At 35.8% G+C, this 24,427-nt stretch overlaps 1 protein-coding gene across 5 annotated transcripts in view; it reads right to left on the bottom strand.

Moving 5' to 3' along the window:
- The window catches only part of LOC132141172 (leucine-rich repeat and calponin homology domain-containing protein 2-like), a 58,429-nt gene that overhangs the window by 22,678 nt on the left and 11,324 nt on the right, over positions 1 to 24,427 (bottom strand). For all 5 annotated transcript variants that reach the window (XM_059550473.1, XM_059550472.1, XM_059550474.1 and 2 more), the window contains exons 2-10: positions 20,338 to 20,482; positions 19,325 to 19,451; positions 19,130 to 19,235; positions 18,834 to 18,970; positions 12,845 to 12,975; positions 11,652 to 11,739; positions 11,222 to 11,318; positions 10,149 to 10,249; positions 9,942 to 10,006 (exon numbers count right to left, since the gene is read on the bottom strand). In XM_059550473.1, the coding sequence (XP_059406456.1) occupies positions 9,942 to 10,006; positions 10,149 to 10,249; positions 11,222 to 11,318; positions 11,652 to 11,739; positions 12,845 to 12,975; positions 18,834 to 18,970; positions 19,130 to 19,235; positions 19,325 to 19,451; positions 20,338 to 20,482 (997 nt within the window). The remainder of the gene's footprint in view (positions 1 to 9,941; positions 10,007 to 10,148; positions 10,250 to 11,221; positions 11,319 to 11,651; positions 11,740 to 12,844; positions 12,976 to 18,833; positions 18,971 to 19,129; positions 19,236 to 19,324; positions 19,452 to 20,337; positions 20,483 to 24,427) is intronic.

Below are 24,427 nucleotides of genomic sequence, written 5' to 3'. Positions count from 1 at the left end.
GCTTCATGGAAAAGCCTATGGAAAAATCCTATAAGCTATTTGTCGAGGGAACCAGTTTCATGCTAACAGCCGATCCACCTACAAAGTGACGTCATAGTTCCCTCACTCTATTAACACTAACATTAGTGGAGTGCCCTAATGCTAGTATTCCCTGTCACTGTTTAAGTTCAGAAATTAAGACTGCTATCTAGCGGTTAGGATATAAACTCAAAATGACACGCAAAATGCCATGAATCCTGTATGTTTTTTTGTAATATATTAATTTTAAATTTTTGGGAATCGATATAGTATCGACAAACAAAATATTGCGATACTCGCGTGTATCAATATTTTCTTACACCCCTTATAGTAATGGTCATGACCTCTGATTCGATATAGTTTTACTTAAATTAAGTGTGTCCTGATCTATGGGGACTTATAAATGTATTCTGGAATGAGCAAAGTAGGGCACGGGCCGTCTAGAATATTAATCAATCATTTAAAGAATGTCTTTTTCCTATAGCATTATAGGAAATGTGTATCAAGAGCACAGTGTACAATCAAAACAATGATTCAAATGCCACAAACCAAAACTTTGAACTGCAAAACAGTAATAACAGAGCCTCATCCACCTCTATGGCAACTGCTCTTAACAATTGCAAGTGGTATTTACTGTTGAGATGTAAAGTCAGCAGAGATGTAAATGTTTTCAGAATTTTATAAAAAGTCTTACAAAATGTTATATACTACTACTACTACAAATGATAATAATAATAAAAAAGATTTGGGGGGAAGAAAAGTAAATTTATTGACTGGGAATCTGTCCCAAAATTCACAAAACAAAACAAAAAAAAAATAGTTTGACTCCACCCCTTTCCTTTTACCATACAAGGAATTCTTCTCATTCAGGGACCGAATGTACTCATACACCCACTCAAGCGGACACACTATTGGAACAGCGAAAAAAAATGAAAGTATGGCTACTAACTCGGAAATTACTTAATGACTCAAGCATTTGTTTGTTACTTTTGCATATTTGGATACTACAGAACCTGGGAATTCTCTGGAAATAATTATGACTTGGCAACCTTAAAAGGCACAAGACGACAATGATATAAATTTCATACGAACCTACAATCTGCGAACAAATTGTTTTGCTTTTTATATATATTTAGTGTGACTCATCAAATTCACTGCAAAAAAGGGCTCCACCCATTAAATTGGAAATCTGGGATCTTTCCATAATACTGGATGTAAATGAGATTTTCCGGCTCATCCGACGATCTGGGACAGTGCTTTACATGCAGTGGTGTGTACATAAATTGGCATTTGAATTTAACACAAGAGTGGAGGAAGCCTTGTAGCACTAGACAAAAATATATTTTTTCTGTTTGGTGCTTAATTCAATGCAAGGAAACTTTCTGTTAATATGATCCTACTCATGTTAACACTTGTGGAACATGAAGGTAAAGTAAATCAAACATGTAAAGTGTTACTTCTGGCAATGAACGGACATTAGTGTATCATTTGTGGTAAAATATCAAAACAATAATCAATAGACAAAAAACTCTGTTAGCACTGGTACAGCCCTGCTATTTAAATTCTTCTTTATTGTACTGGTGCCAAAACAAATTTTTAAAGAGGAAAGTGTGCACTGTGCATCATGACAGAGTCACATACTGTATTTATCTATGTGTATTGTTGTGCATCCCATTCTTTTTCATCTAGTTTTTTTATATCGACACTTATACAAAACAAAGTGTATATGATTATTGCTTTCCTATGATCAAATTAATAAATGTATAGAATATATATTAGACACTGTCATATATGGGTGCTTTCACACTCGATCTAAACCAGAGTTCGACTGCTCCCACTGCCCCTGCTGGTTTGCCTTCATAATGTGTTTCTTTGGTTCTAGATCATGGTGCGTTTGCATTATCAGAATGGCAGCTGTTTCCCCCATTATTAGGTAATGACTATACAGAAGACGACAGAATGAAAGGATGTTTGCTAGCTTTGTTCTTGAATTTCAGATTAAGAACATTTGGACTCCTCCCCAAAGCACCAACACAGAACGGCACATGCATTTCTGCAAGCAGGATGCTGTGACACATCAGTCACAGTGATCAGAAAAGTGAGTGAGTAAATGCATAAATACACACTTCGATCAGTTCATACGTCATCAATACTGGTTCACTTCTGCAATTTTGTACGACTGCCTTCACATCAGAAGCAAACTGTACAGGAGTTTGCATGGACCATACCCCAGTCCACCCTGTTTAGTCGGACTTGGGAAAGCCCCATAAATAAATAAATCAATAAATAAATAAGCAAGCAAACCAACCTTCACTCCCTGAATCTACGTTTAACATTGCTAGTCTGGATCTAAATGAGATCTAATCGTTGTGGGTGGATGGTCTTTAGGTGAGGCATGCCAAAAGATTTTGGTTTCGTTTTTCTGTAGTTTTTAAGTAAATTCACCAGAACGCAAGGGAATTTTTTGGTACATAATATTGCATCACTTCTTTGGAATATCAAGATAAAAACAGCTCAGGGCTGTGTTTCCTGAAACCTACTTAATGTTACGTTGTTCTTAAAGGGGTCATCGGATACTCATGCACTTTTATTTATTTTTTACTGAAATGGGTGTTGGCAGTGTGTGTACACAACCACCCTATAATGACAAAAAAAATTAATTAATTAAAAAAATGTTTTTAAGCTGGTTAAATAATTTCCCTTCTCAAATCGAGCCGATCTCAGATGCCTGTTTGTGTGATGTGTTTGGGGTGCTTTGTGGTTGGATGTTATAATGAACATTAAGCAGAGCTCATTTGCATTTGAAGAAAAATGCTACAAAACGGCTTTCTCTTAAAAAAGTTGTTTTCGACAGTAGCACCTCACTGCAGAACACAAGATCTTGGGGGTGTGGTTGCATCCACATCTAGGCGTGGAGACTGGTAGGTTTAGGAGTGGAGACGGGTAGGTTTAGGTATATGTAAGGTGGAAGGAGTTGGATCTGGATCCAACCATGCCCCCTGGATCTTGTGTTCTGCAATGATAACCATCTTGTTTTTGGCAGGGTAATTTTTTATTAAGACTCTAAAGAATCATATCAACTTGTGGAAAATGGGCATCTGATGACCCCTTTAAGCTGTACCTTAACCATGCCTGTAGCCCCAGCTATGAGGTCACCGAGGTCCGGACCTCTTCAATTTTCAGAGATGTACTTCTTTGAAATAATTGCCTAATATAGTTTTAACTCTTCCTTCATGCTGCAAAGATTTTACACAGAACCAAGATTAAATTTAAGCCTCCACATCTGAGCTGCTTCAGCCCTCTGTCACGGTGACAATCACCGCTCGTCAAATATTTGAGATGACCAATCAAATCAAAGTAGGGGGCATTATGTTCACAGAAGCTATGCGAATTTTAACGCTACGCTTCAGTTAGTGGCTATAAAGTGCGGGATATAAGTAGCCAAACATTTCATATCTGACAGCTGTTTTATGATAGAAATGTTAAACGACTGACAAAAATAATCAGGAATGCAAACTAATAAACTTGTCTAATTTCACCATTTTTATCTGATGTGATTTATGTGATGTCATTTGTAACTGTCAATGTGAGGAGACAAGAAACAAATTGACAAATACTATACTGCCCAGTGACAGTTTTAAATTGTTATCCAAATGTCTGGCCTTCAATTACTGTATTTCTTCTTAAAATTTGAATTTTATTCTATTATTAATAGTATTTTGCTATTATTATTAGTAGCATTTTATATTAAAAGCATTCGAGTTAGTTTCAGATTTAAAAGTCAATTTCATTTGGGGGAAAAAGCTTTTGTCTCTTGTAGCTACAAGAGAGTGCAGTGAATTTGAATACAGTTTTTGCATTTTAATGTGGGTTTTTATTTTAATTTAGACGAATATTCAGAATTTTTAATTGAATTAGTACACATGCAGCTCAGTGAATTTTTTAGTTTTATCAATCATCAATCAGAGTGTCATCTCCCATTCCTTTTAAGAGCGAGATGTGCTCGCGCCATAGCGGATTGCTATTTACATGGCGGAATTTGTTGGCGGAAAAGCTGAATGCTTCTCAAGCGAAGAAACTGATCATCTACGGGACAAGCAGGAATCCACCAAAGCTCCGCGCGATGAGTCAGTTAATATATATGTGTGTGTATTGGCACGATTGTTCAATTAATTCGCCAATTTCATTCATCATTATGAGTAGTAATAGGCTGAATTGCAAATAGGTAGCCTTATTCTAATACATGCAATGACTATCCATAATTACATTTTTATATTTATGTAGCCTACACAATAATATTCTTTTACACTGTAATCCTTTTTTTTTTTTTAAATTTGGCATGTTTGTGTGATGTGCATCCCTGTGTGTAATAAGCAAAGTCAGTGTGCACTGTGGACCTGCCCAGAGGCGCATTCTCTACCAACGCACTCTTTAAATGACAAAAAAATATTGCGCCATTGACTTTAGACTTTAGACTAGGTTTGAGTTTGTCTATGGCGCAGTCTATTTTCAGCTCCTTAAAATAGCAATGTGCCAGCAATGCGCCAGAACACACCTCTTTTTTAGACCAGCACGCCCATGGATGCACAACTGGGCGCAAATGCATTTGCTAATTAAACAACGTGGCACTGGACGGGAAAATGCGAACAGTGCCGGACTGAAACTAGCAAACACACTTGCGCTGCGCCTTGCGTCGTATTGCGCCGGGTGTATGATAGGGCCCACAGTGTCTTAACGACATGGCGGCAGCGGCAACAACAATACTACAATGAGAATGAATTGTACGCCTTCTTTCTTTGCGTGAACATCTGGGCAGCGTTATGCAAATTTTACCACATAGTGACGTAGACATGTGGGGGGCGTGTTGGAACGAGCCATATTAAGAGTGTGTGGACGAGTCTTAACTTTTATAAAAAATATTTCTTTGGATTTGAGACTTCAGTCTTTGCAACTCTACAGATCTTCTTCAGGTCCCACTTTATACTAGGTGGCCTTAACTACTATGTACTTACATAAATAAATAAGTACAATGTACTTATTGTGTTCATATTGTATTGTAAAACACTTTTGCTGCTATTGAGGTGGGATAGGGGTAAGGTTATGGAGAGGGTTGGAGGTATGGGTAAGTTTAAGGGTGGGTTAAGAAGTAAAGTATGAGTCAACAGTGTAATTATAAATGTAATTACAGAAATTAAATACAGATGTAATTACATGTAGTTTTTTTAATATAAGTACAATGTAAAAACATGTATGTACACAATAAGTACATTGTACTAAATTATTAATGAAATGTAAGTACATAGTAGTTAAGGCCACTTAATATAAAGTGGGTCCCTTCTTCATGCACCAAGAGCTTGTAACACTCCAAAGAGAAAGAAAAATTTTAATCGCATCATATGACCCCTTTAAGTAAACATTCTGTAAGTCATACTTTCGTAAAGTTGGTCTCGACTAATCTTAGCTAACCCTTATCACTTTTGACAGTTCACTGTTTTTTTACATCTCATTCTATATGAATCTAAGACGGCGCTGTCCGTGGAGCCATAAAGTAAGAGTTGCAGATAAGTTTTTTTTTTTAGCCTGGTTCTCATATGAGAAGCTGGAGAATTGGTTTGGTCCTCACACGGTACATGGTGTGACCCATCAAATATAACTATAAAAATAAATTAAAAATAGTGATAATATTATTGCACTTTATTTTTTATATAAAATGATAAACTAAATAGTAAAGTGTGATAATACTATTTTATTTTAAAATATAAGGGAGCATTAAATACAAATACAATTATTTTATAGTAAACTTAAAAATAAAATGCTAATATTTTATTATTATTATTATTTTAATTTGAAACCTAATTATTATTTAACATTTTAATTATACATTTTTTTCATTTTCAAACTTAAAATCAGCAAGCTTTTATTTTGGCGTGTTCCTGGCAAGTAAGTATATACCGCTTCCAGGATTTATCACTGCCGTGTTTGGCCAAGTCTGCAGTTTTAACCGTGGAATTGAACTACTTTAACACTGTTTCGGTGGGTTGTTTTTCATGACGACGGGCTTAAGTGACCCCAATAACGTTATATTTAGCCCCTAAAATGCAAGAGAATCCTACAAAAAAATTGTAATTTACCCAACCCGAATGTGATTTTTACTGCTGAATCCCCCTCGAACCGTGATTGGGCTAGTTTTGAGCCAGTTTTGAGTAGCAATTGGGCAGGTTGTGAAAACCTGGCAACTCTGCTGCCGATTGTAGAGCTTCAGTGAATGCAATGTCACAGTTTTGCATTGTGCTTTGCATGCGGACCTGTGGACCACTTATGAGCACCCCTGCATATAGTGTACTAAAACTTTGGAAAAAATGCATATATATAATATACAGATATAGATAGATAGATAGATAGATAGATAGATTTAAAAGTAACATATTACCTTTTTTGTTGTTAGACTATGCTGAACCCTAGCTAACCTAACTTATACTTCACATAGAATGTACTCTATACTGACAGACATTGTTTAAGTAATTGCAGAATATACCAGGAATGTATGTTTACAAGTCAACACAAGTACATAAGTTCGGTTGTTGCAGTCACCTCATTTCTGATGCCCCTATTCAGAGTTATCAGATTCCCATAGTCAGTACTTTTACAGGAAAGTTTCAATAATTATGCAATATCTATGCAAAGCACATAAAATAGTTAGGGAAAACAGCTGAGTAGTGAGACAAATATCACAAATTTAACAACAAATTACACAAGCAGCCATGCTGACCCTCTTATCCATAAGGCCCTTCATTTAAGAATCCAGACTGATCGCAAAGCATCAAAACTGCTATTTTAATGAAAAATTAACTTCTACTGATGTTAGTACTGAATAATGACATTTGAGACTAAACAAAAACCCTGATTACAATAGAATGCCTTGTCAAAGAACATTGCATAATAAGAGACAGTAGTGGTTTGTTGGTTATGAAAGACATGGTGATGCAAGCATTAAAAAATGTGACACACCTATTCCAAGTAATTGAAAAAAAAATAATAACAATGAGAACAAATGAGTCACTTGCTTTGACAAAACGTGTTTATCACTTTTTCTCTCCCTCCCCTTCTATGACAAACCGCAAAACTGAGTGTTTTACAGGTCAGAAATGTAAGCCAAATACAACAACCAAAATGGAAAACCACAATGACATTTAGACATTTGTGTTTGTCAAAGCGGCCATTCACAAAGAACAAATTTCTGCATTCCATTGCACTGCTTTTCCACTGCTAAAGAGACATGTTTTGTGTCTTTTGACATGTCATTTTATAAACACAGTGCTCAAATTTGAAGTGTAACTTTTAAAAATTGGAACTCTAGATGTCCCGCTTTGTATTTCATTCCACTGCGTCTCACATTTTTTAAACACAAATATGCATTCTGTGTGAATGCCCCACAAATGTTTAAGAGCAATACACTACAGCTGCTACTTGTTACAGACTTTTTTTGGAACACAGTGCCAATATAAAATCCATAAGCAGTTTGAAAGTTTAAATAGTTTTCATGTCCTCCTAATCCATTCATTTTGCTTATTTGTCTTTTTGCTCCTAAAGAGGCTTCATCTGCTTCTGCTATGACATGTTCATGTGTCACTCCAAACATTTTCCCTTTTTGTCAGCAGCTTGGATCTTTAATTATTAGCGTGCAACCACAGCGTGTATAGCAATAACGTGTTAGAATTAGACGTGCCTGTATTCAGTAATGCGATATATCATGATAATGAATAGCCTATACATGATATTGTAATTGTGGGCACTTCAAAATACAGAGAATAATTATTTACAGTCAGGAAAAATATTTATTTGATAACCTGCTGAAGTTTGCCCACTTACAAAAAAAAATTAAAATAAAGGGTCTGTAATTTTTATAGTAAGTTTATTTTAACACATACCAAAGAAATCCAGGAAAACACATTATATATAAAGGTTACAAATTTACTTGCATTTTCAGGGAGTGAAATAAGTATTTGATCTCCAAGAAGAACATGAGTACTTGGTGCAGAAACCCTTGTTGGCAAGTAAAGAGGTAAGATGTTTTTTGTAGTTTGTCACCAGGTTTGCACACATCTCAGGAGGGATTTTGATTCCAGTACTTGGCTGTCATTTGACTACTCGAAGTCTCAGCTCCCTCTCCGTCTATTTGCCCCTCAAAGCGGTGAAGACGTCCTGTACCCTTAGCAGAAAAACAGCCCCAATGCATAATGTTTCCACCTCCGTACTTGACTGTAGGGATGGTGTTCTTGGGGTCATAATCAGCATTTCTCAAGTTAATGCCAAAGAGCTCAATGTTGATCTCATCTGACCACAGCACTTTCTCCCAAGCCTTCTCTGAATCATTGTATGTTCTTTGGCAAACTTTAAACAGGCCAATCTTAGTCAATCTTGTCTCTGACAACCTTTGACCTTTATTTGGTCTTGCCCATGGTGGTAGGAGAGGTTGGAATGGAAGAGTACAGATTGTGTGGACAGGTTTCTTATACACGTGACGAGCTGACATTAGGAGTAACTTCTTAAAGTGTGTTCCACGAGGGCACATAACCAATCTGATGGAGCCAGAATTCTTGCTGGTTGGTAGGGGATCAAATACTTATTTCACTCCCTGAAATACAAATCAATTTCAAACCTTTATATAATGTGCTTTTTATATAATATGTGCTTTATATAATGGATTTTTTAGATGATATTCTATCAATTAAAATAAACCTACCATAAAAATTACAGACCCTTCATTTCTTTGCAAGTGTGCAAACCTACAAAATCAGCAGGGGATCAAATAAATATTTTTTATGAATGCAGTTACTCTGGAAACCCTGGACACAAAGCTGCACTGCTGTCTGCTTCTGAAAACATGTTTAAATGATTTAAATAACCATTCAGATTTTTGTACTTGCGATGGTGTTCATCACAGAACCAAATACTTCAATATTTAGACTTAATAGGCTATTTATTAAAAAACATTAAATATACATTTTACATTTGGACTACAACATGTCCTACTGTTTGAAATTATTTAGATTCTTTATTATTCGGTCACACTTTACATTAAGGCGTCATTAGCTGACATTAATTCATTAGTTAACATAAAGTGCCAGTTGTATTTTTTAACAAAGATTTTACTTCTTTAGCAAAAATGCAGCTATTGCTCATTGTGAACGATAATGCAGTAACTAAGGTTAACTTATGAGATCTTATTGTTACCTGTTATACTGTATTATGAAAACAACTACATTTCAACATAATCTCAGCATGACAATTTGATACCAGCATGACCCTATGCTTACAAGCTACATTTCAAATGCTTGGAGCATTTTATTAAATAATGATGAAAAGTAAAGACTTTTACATAGTTACAAATGATTTCTGTTTGTAATGATGCTCTTATGAGCTTTAAGAATCCTGTAAAAATTTATTATGGTTTTCACAAAAAATATTAAGCAGCACAACTGTATTTGACATGGATAATAGTAAGAAATATTACTTGAGTACTAAATCAGAATACTGAAAAAAATTCAGAAGGATCATGTGACGCTGAAGACTAGAATAATGGCTTCTGGAAATCGCATGAATAAATTACCTTTAAAAATATCCTAAAATAACTGTTTTCTATTTACATAATATTTCACAACATTACTGTCTTGCTGTATTTTTATAGAATAAATGAAGCCTTGCTGACTATAAGAGACTTTTCCCCAAACACACACATGAAAACACACACTTCTACGAAGAAAAAGCCCAGGTGAGGGATGTTTTTGAAAGAGATTTGCTTTTATAGGCAGGAAGGGTTTCAGGCACTATTTATGATAATGGAAGCTGTGCAGGAAATTTTAATTACAAATAGGGGAATGTTAGCTGGATAACATCTCCCACAAAACACCGGACAGACTTACCCTGACTCCTCTTTCCAATTCTCTTTGTCTTTGCTTTGATGTGTTTTCAGAACCCGCTCCAGCTCCTGAGGACAAAAGAGGGGAAGCTCTTTCACAGTCTGTGGTTTATGTATACATTTACTTGGGTGTGTGAGGTCTTTGTTTGACAGGTAAGGATTAATGAAGAATGTACAAATGGGTCTGTGTGAAGGTTTATACATACAGTACCTTTATACATGACACATTGGGTGCATTGTGCTGTAGATCTCCCTCAGACAGAGTGGCCTCTTCATCTGGATTTGGGTCAATAAAGTCATATGGGTCCTGATCTGCACATCATTGAAATGAGAACATTTACATTATATTTATGCATTTAGCAGATGTGAAGTTCCAAAGTGATTGAACCCACAACCTTTTGCGCTGCTAACGCAATGCTCTGCCACTGAGCCACAGGAACTTAGAAAAATAAGGTGTTACACTTTCTTTTTGTGAAATTATGTTATATTCAACAACTAACACTTAACACACACACACAGATAAGCCTTATTTGTTATTTTTGTGAGATCACTTGGGCATGCGATTTGTATTTAAGTATGTTTTGATTGTGATCAAGCTGTAGAGTCACAATTACCCAACATAGTTACAGAATAAAAGGAATGCGTCAGACCTCTCTGAAAAAATTCCCAGCTTTCCGGGTTAGGGCAGTCTATTTCTTTGAACTGTTAAATTAATAACTGACAATTACTGTCTATTATAACACTATTTAGTTACAAAGAGAACAGGAAATTGTCTGAGGGTATAATAGGTGTCTGACAACTGTCTGTGGATAGAAGTTCATGGATTAGTAATGCTTTGTAGAGACAGATGACAAAAACTGTTTCTTGTTTGAAAAATGTACATAAAATCCTATTTTTTATTTTTTGAAAAAATTTGGAAAATAAGTTTAAAGTAATTTAGGATTTGGTGTGTAGGTTACATCTGAATTCACTTGTTGTTTATGCACTGGTCTTAAAATTATATCTGACACACACATTACTGTGCGTACATTAAGATTTAATAATGTTTTTGAAAGAAGCTACCACTTATTTTGGAAAACATGAACAGTGAGTGAAGACACAATCTATGCATGAATTTTTAAAAAGTTTTATCATGACAATGGATATGCTAATGTGTTTGTACTTGGCCTAGGTAAGCAGAGGTACGTTTTTTTTACATCCTCAGCTAAACAGTGAGTAGTGCTTACTCAATATTAATATGACTAATAAAACATAGCTATATTATTACTAATGCTGGAAGCACACCTTTGTTTGAGTCCAGCTTTGTGAGAAGTATGTGTGCGTCAGCCCGCACCGTCTCGGATACTTGAGAGTGGAGACTCATGGTGTCATCATCAGATGGCTGGGGAACAAGAGAGGGAGTTGGAGAGGGAGATATGTCAGATGATAACAAAAGAAAAAAAAATCACTTTTTTTTTTTGTGAGAGACACCCTTCGACAAACTGTTTTAATTTCCTAACTGCTTGTGTTACATAATAGAACTCATCAATTATCCTGCCAGATCTATTATTTTACACATCCAGGTAAGGCCAGGCTGCACAAGTGGGCCCGACCCGCTCCACCCCAATTTGTTGTTTGGTTGCCTGGTAGAATTGTCAAAACATTTTTTCTCCCATTATCTCACGTGGAAAACAGCCTTTCTGAGCATGTATGACTATCATATATGTGCGTTTACCTCTGTAGCTGAAAGTCTTTTGTCACCGTTGTCACTGCCAATACCTGAGTCAGGGCCATGGTTTTTACTGGGATAGAAATCTTCCATACTAAACAAACAAACAAAGACACAAAGAGACACACAACTGAGAAGATGAAGTAATATCACACTTGGATTTTTCAACACTTAACAATCATTTATGTAAATAAGTTAGGGAAAAAAAATCAAGGAGTTTACTGAAGACACTATTCTGAGTGAAATGACTTTCTTTTTGCACACTGTATTGCACAGCAGTATTGTGCATTTATATAACAACTCATTATCAATATTGCTGAATAGATTCTGAGTAACTTAATTCAATTTACAATTTAACATTTTAAACACAATTCAAACATTTTTGTTCCAACAACAAAATAGTTCCAAATGATGTCACAGCTGTCTTGCCATGCATCTTCAAGCAACACACAGCAGAGGGGTTTTATTCCTGAATGAACTGGTGTTTCTTAACAAATGCTTTTAATTAATAATTCAATGATTCACTCATGAGGACAGTGTGTGAGTCACTGAATGAATAAGTGCTTTTGAACAAATCATCTGAATGAATAATTCTCTGTGACTCACTCTTATGTTTCTTTCTTGAATCAATCTATGTTTTTTCCATAAATGTTTGGGTGAACACAAAAGACATTCAGCTGTTGCCACCTACTGGCATATCAATGTGTCCTGCAGAAAGAGTCACTGTAAAATCCTCAGCACTAATGCATAGACTGACAGTCAAACACAGACAAGAGGAGTGTAAGAAACAGGGCTGATGGTCTGTATTTTAACACTCTTGACCAGACTCGAAGATTGGAAGTAACTGTTGTATACAAGAGATTTTATTCCTGCCTGAGTAAGCAATAATTCAATACATTGTTTGCATAAAAAAAAAGATTATGTACAAATAACTGTGGGGGAAAAAACCTAACTCACAAACAAACGTGATAGGATTTAGTGCAGAAAATATAAAGATAAACTGGATAAATACAAAATACCGAAATGCTGTTGTATGTTTTATGTGACTCATCTGTGCTGCTGGAAACACCTGATCACTTACAGATATTGACAATATGATTCATGGGACTCTGAAAGTGCAGTCACTCATAGTTGTTAAAATATAAGTGTGCTTATTAATGTAGCAGAGACATGACGATGAAAGGCAAGGCCACAGGTACCTGTCTGTCAGCTGCTGAGGCAAGCAGCGTTTTCCCAGAGAAGGCAGGTCAAGTGTGTCTGTTTTTTTATCCAAGCGACATGCCTGCAGGTTTAAATACTTAAAGATGTGGATCTTTCCCTTTAGGCAGATCTGAAAGCAAAGAAGGAAATTCATCTCAAAACAGACAAGATGGGACAAAACAAATCAGCGGAGAAATTAAAGCCTCTATAAAATGTCACTTATACGTATATACAGACACACTATCGTTTAGACTTTTATAAAGAAATTAATACTTTTATTCAGCAAGGATGCATTAAATTTATTAAAAGTGACATTAAAGACATTTGATATAAGAGTTTTATTTTAACATAAATGCTGTTCTTTTATTTCCATAATAGTTTTCAACATTGATAAGAAAAAAAAAAAAAGTTTCTTAAGTATCAAATCAGCACATAAGATTTCTCAAAGGGGTTATATGAAGCGATTTCAATTTTTCCTTTCTCTTTGGAGTGTTACAAGCTCTTGGTGCATAAAGAAGATCTGTAAAGTTGCAAAGACTAAAGTCTCCAACCCAAAGAGATATTCTTTATAAAAGTTTAGAATCAACCACGCCCTCCTAAAACGGCTCATTCTAAATTGCTCCCACATGTCTACGTCACAATGTGGGAAATCTGAAAAATGCTGCGCAAATGTTTGTGCAAAGAAAGAAGGCTCAACTTTGATTCTTGCTGTTTCTGCCGGTTATTATACGCTTGAGGTATTCAGCCAATCACAATGCTGGATACCTGACTTATCAGCATTCACCTCGCTTTTTTGATTACGATGACATTTTTACAAATTGTCATGTTTCAGAAAGGCTGGGCATAGACAAGAATCAGCAATATACAGTATGTGGAAAATAGTGTTTTTAAAATTATACCACATAAACACATGCATTGCATTACACAAAATAATGTTCTTTTTAGCACCATCATATGACCACTTTAAGGATCAAGTGAAACTGAAGACTGGTGCAATGGCTGTGAAATATATTTTCAAATATATTAACAAAAGAAAACTGTTATTTTAAATTGTAATTATATTCCTGGATTTTTGATCAAATAAATTAGCCTTGGTGAGCATAAGAGACTTCTTTCAAAAGCATAAAAAATAAACATAAAAAACACACAAAACCCAAGATTTTAAACAGTAGTGCATATGTATACAGAAACATGCATATAAACATACATTATAGCAAGCCAATTTTCATTCACATGTAAATATTTACACTCAGTCCAATGCAACCAATTATGTAAGAAAGGATTCATGACCATTTTGCCAAGGAATCTGTTCAGCTTGTATTTCAAAAATAAACATGTTAATAAGATAAAACATTTCAAAATTTCTTAATGATACATGATAAAACACCACTGACATATCTGTCTAAAATAAATACACTCGAGTGGTGTCTACTTGTACATGCACATACTCTCTCTCTCTGAGGGGATTGCTAAGAAATTTCCCAGGAAAACTACACATAGCCAATTGCAGATTATTTCAGTCACAGGAAGGACTGGCTGTCCTCCAAATCTGCCTGTCGCAGCAAGATGAGCCATAGTAAAAGATCTTGTTTTGTTATCAACCGAACCAAAAAACATCTTGATCAGTATCTTACGTCACTGTTTAGCAAAAACATTTCACTAAAATGAAAAGGAGGAAGGAAAAACCCATCTGAGCTGTTGATTCTTTAACCGTAAGGACAACATGCTCTGATGAGATTAAATCTGCATGGTCAGACCAATTTGCTTTGATAACACAACACAGTCCTGCACATTCTTTTTGCACAGGAACCATGTACCATTCACACCAGAGCAACACTGGAACAACTTGGACTAAGTGCATTGCTCAAGGGCACAGTGATTGAGAACATATAGGCAATGTGGTTTGGTGATTAGTTTTCAACAGAAAAATAAACAAAAATAATGGCAAATAGACATGACTACAAGGAGAAAATTAAGTAGTCCTGAGGATATTGTGATATTAAAAATACAGGGACATTCACTTTCAAGTAGGGCTGTCGCGATAACCGCAAAATTGTAATACCGCGCTATTGACAAGCAAACTGCAGAGGAAAGATAGCAACCGCAGAAACCGCGGCATCCGCAGTGTTCAGGTTTTTTTTTTTATGAGGCTGTGGCCTTATTGTTTTTTTTCAATTTGTCACTGTGCATTCAATGTTAAATAAATTAATGATACAATATGGTCACGACTGTAATTTTCTCGTGAGCCGTTGTAGCTTTATGGTGCTTCGTTAGTTTTGAATAGGCCGGCTGAAACGATGGGAGGCGCTCGATCTCGTCCCAAAACCTGATGTCACGTTGCCAGTTTGGGAACATTTGGGCTTTCAACCCAATGAAAAGGACGAGCCAGCGAATATAGATGAGCCGATATGCAAAATGTGCTGCAAAAAGGGTTCCTGTGACACTGCAATACATCTAATTTGAGGTCATCGGGACATTTTAAAATGCTTAACTGGAAAAACGCTTAATGTGGTTTAATGTACCATTAACATCAAACATCATATTAATAAAGTATATTATCTACAAAAAATCAGATGATCCCTGAATATGAATTCAACGAGTTTAATAACACGTTAAGCCTTTTCCTCTCATAGAAAACCATCATAAGGCTTAACGTGTTATTAAACGACTTGCATTCATATTCAGGGATCATCTGTTTTTTTGTTTTGTTTTTCGTACATTGTATACTACTTTATTAGTATAATGTTTAGTGTGTTTGGTTTTTAAAAATCACTGTCTTAGTACATTAAGCCACATTAAGCGTTTTCTTATAACGGTTTTCTATGGGAGGAAAAGGCTTAACGTGTTATTAAACGAGTTGCATTCATATTCAGGGCTCATCTGATTTTTTATAGATAGTATACTTTATTAGTATGATTTTTAGTGAGTTTGGTCTGTTAATATCACTGTCTTAGTACATTAAGCCATGTTAAGCGTTTTAGAGTGTCCCCTGTCATCCAGCGCAGCTGCCCCCTCAAGCATCAGGTCGCGCAGCAACATCAAAAAGAACAGCTGAGACCGGCCGACAGTTAGAGTAGCTGAAGCCTTTGCGAAATCTGTAAAATACAGCCGTGAAAGTAACAGGCATACATGCTGAAGTCACGGACAACCTCCGCGTCAGTGCCCATTCCAAAGAGAGCGTGAGCAGATAACGAGCTCACACGCTATCTGCTTGAGGAGTGCATCGACTCCAACGCGAATCCACTGTCCTGTTGGGCCAGTGGTGGCGCGATAATCAGTCTAGATTTCTGCTGCTGTCCAAAGTCGTGCGCAAATACGTGTAATACATGTTAGAACTCTTTGATTTCTTAAAAAAAAAAAAATTATTGGAAAACGCATGTTCTTGTTGCTGTTTGGCATTTAACAATAAATAAAAATGTTTTAAAACGTCTCTGTCAGTTAAAAAAAGCAACAATATATGCTACATAACTCAACGATAAAGCTTTGTATGCAGCAAAATCAGGATAAATTAGGTATGTAAAAAAAAAAAAAAAACGGCGGTAATACCGCATATCGCGCTATTGAGCCACCCATAATAACCGCAGGGGAAATTTCTTAACCGCGACAGCCCTACTTTCAAGTAATCATTCTAGAATGATTGAGGTAGGTAACCTACATTTTGTAGGTAGTAAATCTGCATAGAAAATAAAAAGTGTGTGTTTCTTTTTAAAACGATTTTTTTTTTTTGAGTGTGGACCATTCTTTTAATGTTGAACAATATGAAATATATATATAAATGTGGTTGTTCACACTCAAACCTCATTCTGTAAATTCACACACAAAATTATTTTCCCCATTGTTCATTAATATATTATTTTACTGTGATTATTAAAAATAAAGCAAAATGAGAAATATACACAAATAAAAGAAATTTAAACAATAAATCATCAAGCTTTTTAGCAGGGTTTTTCTGCCACTTTGAAACCACAGCACATTATTTATTTAATTAAATCAAAACCTTTGTGAATGATTAATCACACTAAGCCATACTGTGATATTGATTTAAATTCATCTTCCAAATAAATTATAAATTATAAAAACAGAAAGGGTAACACTGATAAGTAATACTGTTTCCCAGTCAAAGCTTCAAAGACCACAGTTGTTGTTTTTTTTTAAGGCTATAGGTAGAGGTTAGGCTATATTGGCTCACATGGCACATTAGGTGCACTGTAAAACCCGACAAGTTAACTTAACTCAAACCGTTTGAGTAAACCGATTGCCTTGACTGTAATACCCGACAAGTAAACTTAACTCAAACGGTTTGAGTAAACAGATATCCTTAAGTTATGTTAACTCAAACCGTTTGAGGAAACCGATTACCTTAAACCATTTAAGTTGAAAAAACTAACAGCTATGAGTACTCTGAACTTAATTCAGTTGAGTTCACTGAAAGAAGATATACATTGCAATTAAGTAATTAAGTGATTAATTGAGTGATAATTGAGTTTAGTGATGAACACCTGCTGTTAACAAACAGAATTAATGAAGAAAAGAGAGAAAGGAACTACAGCTGACTTCAGACACAGCCTCACTCAAACCTGACAAGTTATGTTAACTCAAACCATTTGAGGCAACCGATTGCCTTAAACCATTTAAGTTGAAAAAACTAACAGTTATGAGTACTCTGAACTTAATTCAGTTGAGTTCACTGAAAGAAGATGTACATTACAATTAAGTAATTAAGTGATTAACTGAGTGCTGATTGTGAATTAGTGATGAACAGCTGCTGTTAACAAACAGAATCACTGAAGAAAAGAGAAACACAAGAACTACTACAACTGACTTCAGACACAGCCTTAGATGAAATCAACTGAAATAAAACACTCACACAAACAGTCACACTAAGACATCAATAATCAGAATATGAACCTCAACAATGGTGACCATAAAAAAAATGCTGCAGAGCATGCTGGGAGCCATGGATGAGTTTTGTACTACAATAGTACCCAGCATGCATTGCAGCATGTTTTTTTTATGGTCACCATTGTTGAGGTTCATATTCTGATTATTGATGTCTTTGTGTGACTGTTTGACGCCGTAGAAGACCACTCTATTTGAAAAGTCATTCAGATTAACTGATTATCACAGAACCACTGGCTCTTAGAATCACTTTTACTATATTATGAATCAAATTACACAACACCTATTTCATCAGAGATTAGACTCCGTACAGTTCAATAATTGATGATTATCATCACCAATATAAAGTATAACAAACTACACCTAGGTACAGGTTAACACCTGATGATATTTCTTCTGGGCTTTTGAGTTACAACAAATGTGTTTTAGAAACACACGGTTATAACAGCCAGAGAAAAGACTAAGACAGAAGTCAAGGGTCAAGAGCCCAACTAAAGCATACACTGATCTCTAACATGGTTACTTCAAATGAAACAATAAATCAACATCTAAACCTTATCATTCTCAATAAGATCTTCTGTAGACGTCTGACAGAAATAAAGTCAGTCTGGTTATTAATAAGTGGAGCTGGTGATGCTGTTTGAGGGGTTGTTTAATCAGATCTTGAGAGATTTAATGTGTTTTATTTCAGTTGATTTCATCTAAGGCTGTGTCTGAAGTCAGTTGTAGTAGTTCTTGTGTTTCTCTTTTCTTCAGTGATTCTGTTTGTTAACAGCAGCTGTTCATCACTAATTCACAATCAGCACTTAGTTAATCACTTAATTACTTGAATGCAAAGTTTTAAAACTTACATGGTTTAAATCAAGGCAATCTGTTTACTCAAACGGTTTGAGTTAAGTTTACTTGTCGGGTTTTACAGTGTGAGAGGGGAAAAAAACTATCATCGTTGCTGCATGAATACGCCTGATACTTTATGGATTTCACCTTGTCAGCCACTGGATGGCGCCAACCGAAAAAAAAAAGGAATAATCTACAGCTTCAGCTCCATACATGTGAAGAGATGACAGTAACAGATGAGTACAAACACACCTGGGCAGGAGGAGACTGCATGGGGTTGTTGTCAAGAACGATGTGCTGTAACTGCTTAAGTTTGCGATAAGATATGGGAATCTCAGTGATTTTATTACAGGAGAAATCCAACCTAATCAGTGGCAGATCGGACAACTCTGTGAGAAAGAAAGAAAGAAAGAAAGAAAGATATAATAAGAATTTATTTTCTAACTCATAACATTACCATAACTAGAATACAGAGTAAATTTGGTTAATTTCAGTGTATATCCAGTGACGATTTTGTAGTTTTATGCTTTGTATGTATGTTTCGATACCATCTGGTAACACTTGTAGACAGTTTCTTCGTATGTTGAGTTCACGTAACGCGAGGAGTTTCCCCATTTGAGTAGGAAGCACCTGGATCTCATTACAGCTGATGTCCTGAACAGAGAAAACACACATACTGTACATAAACAACAGAAACACACACATTATATACAATAATCACACATTTATTTCCAAACACTGACCAGTTCCATGAGGTCTTTGGCCTTTCCGATCTCCTCTGGAATAGACAAAAGTTTATTGTTGCTGACCACCAGCACTTTCAGAGGAAGATTGAAGAGAAACTTGGGCAGAACAGACAGCTGATTTCGACTGAAAACACAAGGATTGGTTTTAATAAATAACATTTCAACCTCTATCGCTTTCACTAATTACAGAACCCAAAGAAAAAACTATTTAACCTCTTACCTACCATTCAAAGGTTTTGGATCTGTAACATTTTGAGAATCTTGTGTGATTTATGCTCACCAAGGCTGCCTTTTATATTTATATTTGGTCAAAAATACAGTAAAAACAGTCATATTGTGAAATATCATTACAATAGAGTAAAATAACTGTTTTCTATTTGAATTTATTCCTGTAATGATAAAAGCCATTACTCCAGTCTTCAGTGTCACATGATCCTTCAGAAATCTAATTCTAATGCTGATTTGCTGTTCAAGAAACATTTCTTTCTGCTATCAATGCTGAAAACAGTTTTTAACAGCTGCTTAACATTTTTGAGGAAACTATGATCCATTTTTTTCAGGATTATTTGAATAATAGAAGGTTCCCCCAAAAAAACAGCATCTATTTTAAATAGAAATCTTTTTTAATGTTATATAATCTATTTGTTGTCACTTTTGATTGATTGAATGCATTCTAGCTGAATAAAAGTAGTAACTTTGTTTAAAAAAAAAAAAAATCTGCAGATTTACATTTTACAACAGTTGAATTGTATTAATTTCACAATAGTATTGTTTTGACTGTATTTTGGATCAAATCAAACTTTTGAACAATAGTGTATTCCTCACCAAATTCAATCAGGATTTACAGCTACTGCATTAGGAGTCGATTCAAATGAATTTCTGTGGGTCTACGATATATTTAAATACAGTTTCATTCAAAAAGACACCATTTTTACTGATCCCAAGGTAGACTAACAAACAGATCAGTTATAGCGAGTTTACAGACCATGATATCATAGTGTGGGTGTTACCTGATGTTCAGGTAGGTGAGCATCTGTAGGTTGATAATGGCCTCTGGAACCACCTTTATGCAGTTGTGGTAGAGGTTTAAAGACTCCAGCGGCGAAAACATACAAACTTCTGAAGGGACTTCACAAAAACGGTTTTTCGACAAGTCTGTACAGAAAAAAGATAAATCAGATCATGAATCAGGTCAACACACCCGATGAGATCAACACGACATTTTCCAATAGAAAGATATACACAGAGACAGACTTATATTTATAACTAATAATGCATGCTAGTGTACCCCACATCCAAGCAAAAAGTTTGACACCTCTGTTACTCAGGAGGACTACTGTCTACAAGAGAATGAATAATTGATTTATTGAATAATTAACTGGTTGATTAGTCTGATCAATAGGAAGGGTTTCACCTTATCAGACATTGTCAAAGCAGAGGTGTAACACACACACTCACACAGAACACAAGAGAGAAAGAGCGAATGATGGAGAATTATTGATTTGTCAAGCAGTACCGGAACTTATAAATCAAACGCAGCGAGAGGAGCTCTGTCACTAACTTTGCTCATGTGATGTGACACCACAATAAAACAGCTGAGATTGACTACAGTGAAATTACATGAATATACACAGAATGTGACCCCAGCACTTTTAATAGCTTTACATCGAGCAAATGTGTATTTAAATGCAAGTACACAACAGTTAGTGAATCTGATACCTACAGCACTAGGAGGTTTATTTCTTTGTGTCACTGTTCTTGACTATGTTTGCAAGTTTAAGACTGATTGTCAGTCTGGGGTTTTTCTAGTGGCTCTTTCTGCAGTCCTTATTATGCCAGTAGGTGGCATCAAGTGACTTGAATCATTCTCAACTGATTTGTTCAAAACCAGTGATTCGTTCAGAAACCAATGTGTGTTACTCAGTGGTTGATCTTGCTTTGGCTTCGCTTGGGACCAATTTAACTGTTAGAGAATAGACTAAAATGTCAGCCATCATCTTCAACAACCATCACAACAATCTCAAGCTTAGACCAAAATCACTCAGAATTACAACAAATTCAACCAATCAGATCAGAGTTATTACCATAGTGTTGCCATGGGAGCAGACATGTATGCAGATTGCAGAAGAAAAGACTTGTCAGCTTCCTCTATTATTCATATTGTCTTTGAAAAGAAAAAAAGATTGTATGTGAGAGAAATATAAAAGACCGTAACTATATCAAAGAAAAAAAGTAGTAAGACAAACAGAAAGGGAATTATATCATTTTAGAGACCTCTTGGGCACGTTAGAGATCACATATTTCATGAGTTTGAGGCCAGTTGCCAGCAAATAAGTTTTATCTTACACTTTACTCAAGTCTCAGCGAATGAGATTTGAGCAGAGAAAACACACACACACACACACACACACACACACACACACACAGCTGATGTTGCCAACCAGAAGCTGTGCTGCTTGGCAACTATTACAGACTAAAGCAGTGTTGCCTGGCAACTGTTACCAACCCAAACTGTGCTGACTCCACCACAGACATTCCTCCTGAACAACCTTCAGATGGCAGACAAGAGAGCAGAGCACGCTCATGTTAGTTCAGCAGCCAGGCTTCAATACTGCACATCAACAACTAGGTCATTGACTTTATGAAAATTCTCTCAATTTGTGTCACAGCCTAAACTTGTATGGCTTTCTTCTGTGGAACATTAAAATAATTTTATGGATTGATGTTTTATGTTCATACAATGGAAGTCAAAGGTCCAAAACTGTTTGGATACCAACATTCTGTAAATATCTTCTTTTGCATTTCACAGAAGAAATAACGCCATACAGGTTTGAAACAGCATAAGGGTACATTTCCGTTTTTGGATGAACTAGGTCTATCCCTTTTACACAGAGGCACACAATGGTCTGTTTCTGTGTGAGTACTTTAAAGTTTACAGCGATCTATAAATGTATCTCAGAACCTGAGGACAGAGACCCAGTCCACTCAACTGGAAAAGAGCTGAGCAAACTCATTACACACACACAGTGAGAAAGAGACTGTATGAGGAAATAAGTGTGTCATTGTCATAGACACACACACACACACACACACACAGACAGTGACTGAGTGAAGAGAAACTTGGAGCAAGACAGTATGACTGTAAGGAACTATGTGCGTGTGTGTGTGTGTGTGTGTGTGTGTGTGTGTGTGTGTGTGTGTGTGCGCGTGCTGTGGACAGAGAGAGGAGTGTGAGAGAGGAAGTGATAGAGGGATGAACTGATGGGAATTCCTTGAGACAGTGACATTTTTAATATCAGCTCAGCATCTCCAGTAGGAGCTGTGTGTGTGTGTGTGTGTGTGTGTGTGTGTGTGTGTGTGTGTGTGTGTGTGTGTGTCTTTTGGCACAAAACCAGTGAAAGAGAGCTGACTGAAGGGAAATGATTCTCGTCTTTTTTTGCTGTTGTCTCCGTATATATCAGGTACTGATTTGATAGCTATCTGCTACGATCACTTTATTTGTTCTTGTCTTTCTCTCACCTTTCTTTTTGAGATCTACCTCTTTTATACTCAAACAATACTTAGACTGAGGCACAGCTGTTTAGCAGAAGGGACCAGACCCCCACCGCACATGAACACACACACACACACACACACACACTTAAATGAGAAATCAATGTGCTTTTAATGCATGGACTTAAGGCCAGTTGAGAGGATCCTTAATGTCTTCATGAGAGGGTACGGCTCATGTTTCTGTCTCACACACACACACACACACACACACACACACAGAGCAATGAATATGATAATAGGCTGTATCAGTATATTTTATCTGTCTGCTTTATTGTGCTCTTTAAAACAACAGATTCTTCAAAACATCCAGTGGAAACACATAAATGATAGTGAGGATATACAAACACATTAAAAAAAACAGAAATATAACATTCAATTCAGCAAGATCATAAATCAGTGTTGGCTCTCAAATTGTTCAAAAACAATAAGTCAATAGAGTCAATGTATATGTGATGAACAATGTTTATAAGTGAATAAAATCGCAAGTTAACACGTTGTCATATAAAGTGATTGTGTCTCTACAGAAGACCGCTAGGTTCATATGGATTACTGTTACTGTGGATAGAACTTTTTAAAGCTTTCAAATGTTGGTTACTCTCAATGGAAGAACAAAAATTATGAGATATTATTAAAAATATCTTTATTATCTTTATTACAAAGTGAAAGAAGTTTTATGGATTTGGAATGAAATGAAAGCATCAAACCAAATTAGTAGAAAGGATTAATCTTTCAGAATATGATAAGACAAATCTGCGATGTTGCTGTATAGAGCTGGTCAGGATGCTTAAACAATCGAGTAATGTTTAAATAGCAACATAGACTCACTTACACATTTTAGAGAAATCCACCTACAAATGGTTTATTAAAAAGAAGTTTCTGCATATAAATAAGCTGTGAATCCAGAAAATCAAAGCAACTAACACCAAGATAACACCTGCTTAGAAATCATCCTCACACATACAGTAGTCTCAGCACGTTTACAGTGAGGTGTTCGTTTGAATTGACCCATCATCCTTCAATTACCATGGAAACCAGCAATAGATACTCAGAGTGACAGGTTCATTTACATGAGTGGATCGGTTTGTTAACACACATGCACAACTTTAACACTATCCACATACCCACACTAATAGACGGCAAAATACATAATCATCAAAATGTTGGTCCCATTCAAATGGTATATAAACAGCTGATTGCCTGATCCTTCTATATGTCCTTCCTTCTCACAAACAGCTTATATTACACTACAGTTACTGTAATGTCTAAGAGGAGAACTGATAAATGAGATTTGGTTAAATTGACATCTTTGACTGACCAAAGTCATCTTGCTGGTAAGTGTTGTGATATCAGCACACTTACAGAACTGTACCCACCATACTTTTGACTAGCATCCAAAACACAATATATACTGGTAACCAGTAGTGCTGCTTGTCAGCAGGGTAGAGAACATTCAAATAAAAGAGGTTACAACAAATCATTCTCTGCATGCATTTCATTTTCTGGACTTCTTAAATCTCTCTGTCTGTATGTATCTCTCTCTCTTTGTGT

This window comes from Carassius carassius, chromosome 5 (genome assembly GCF_963082965.1).
Source record: "Carassius carassius chromosome 5, fCarCar2.1, whole genome shotgun sequence".
NCBI lineage: Eukaryota > Metazoa > Chordata > Actinopteri > Cypriniformes > Cyprinidae > Carassius > Carassius carassius.
The sequence above is the reverse complement of the archived record's forward strand: the minus strand, read 5'-3'. Positions and strand labels throughout refer to the sequence as shown.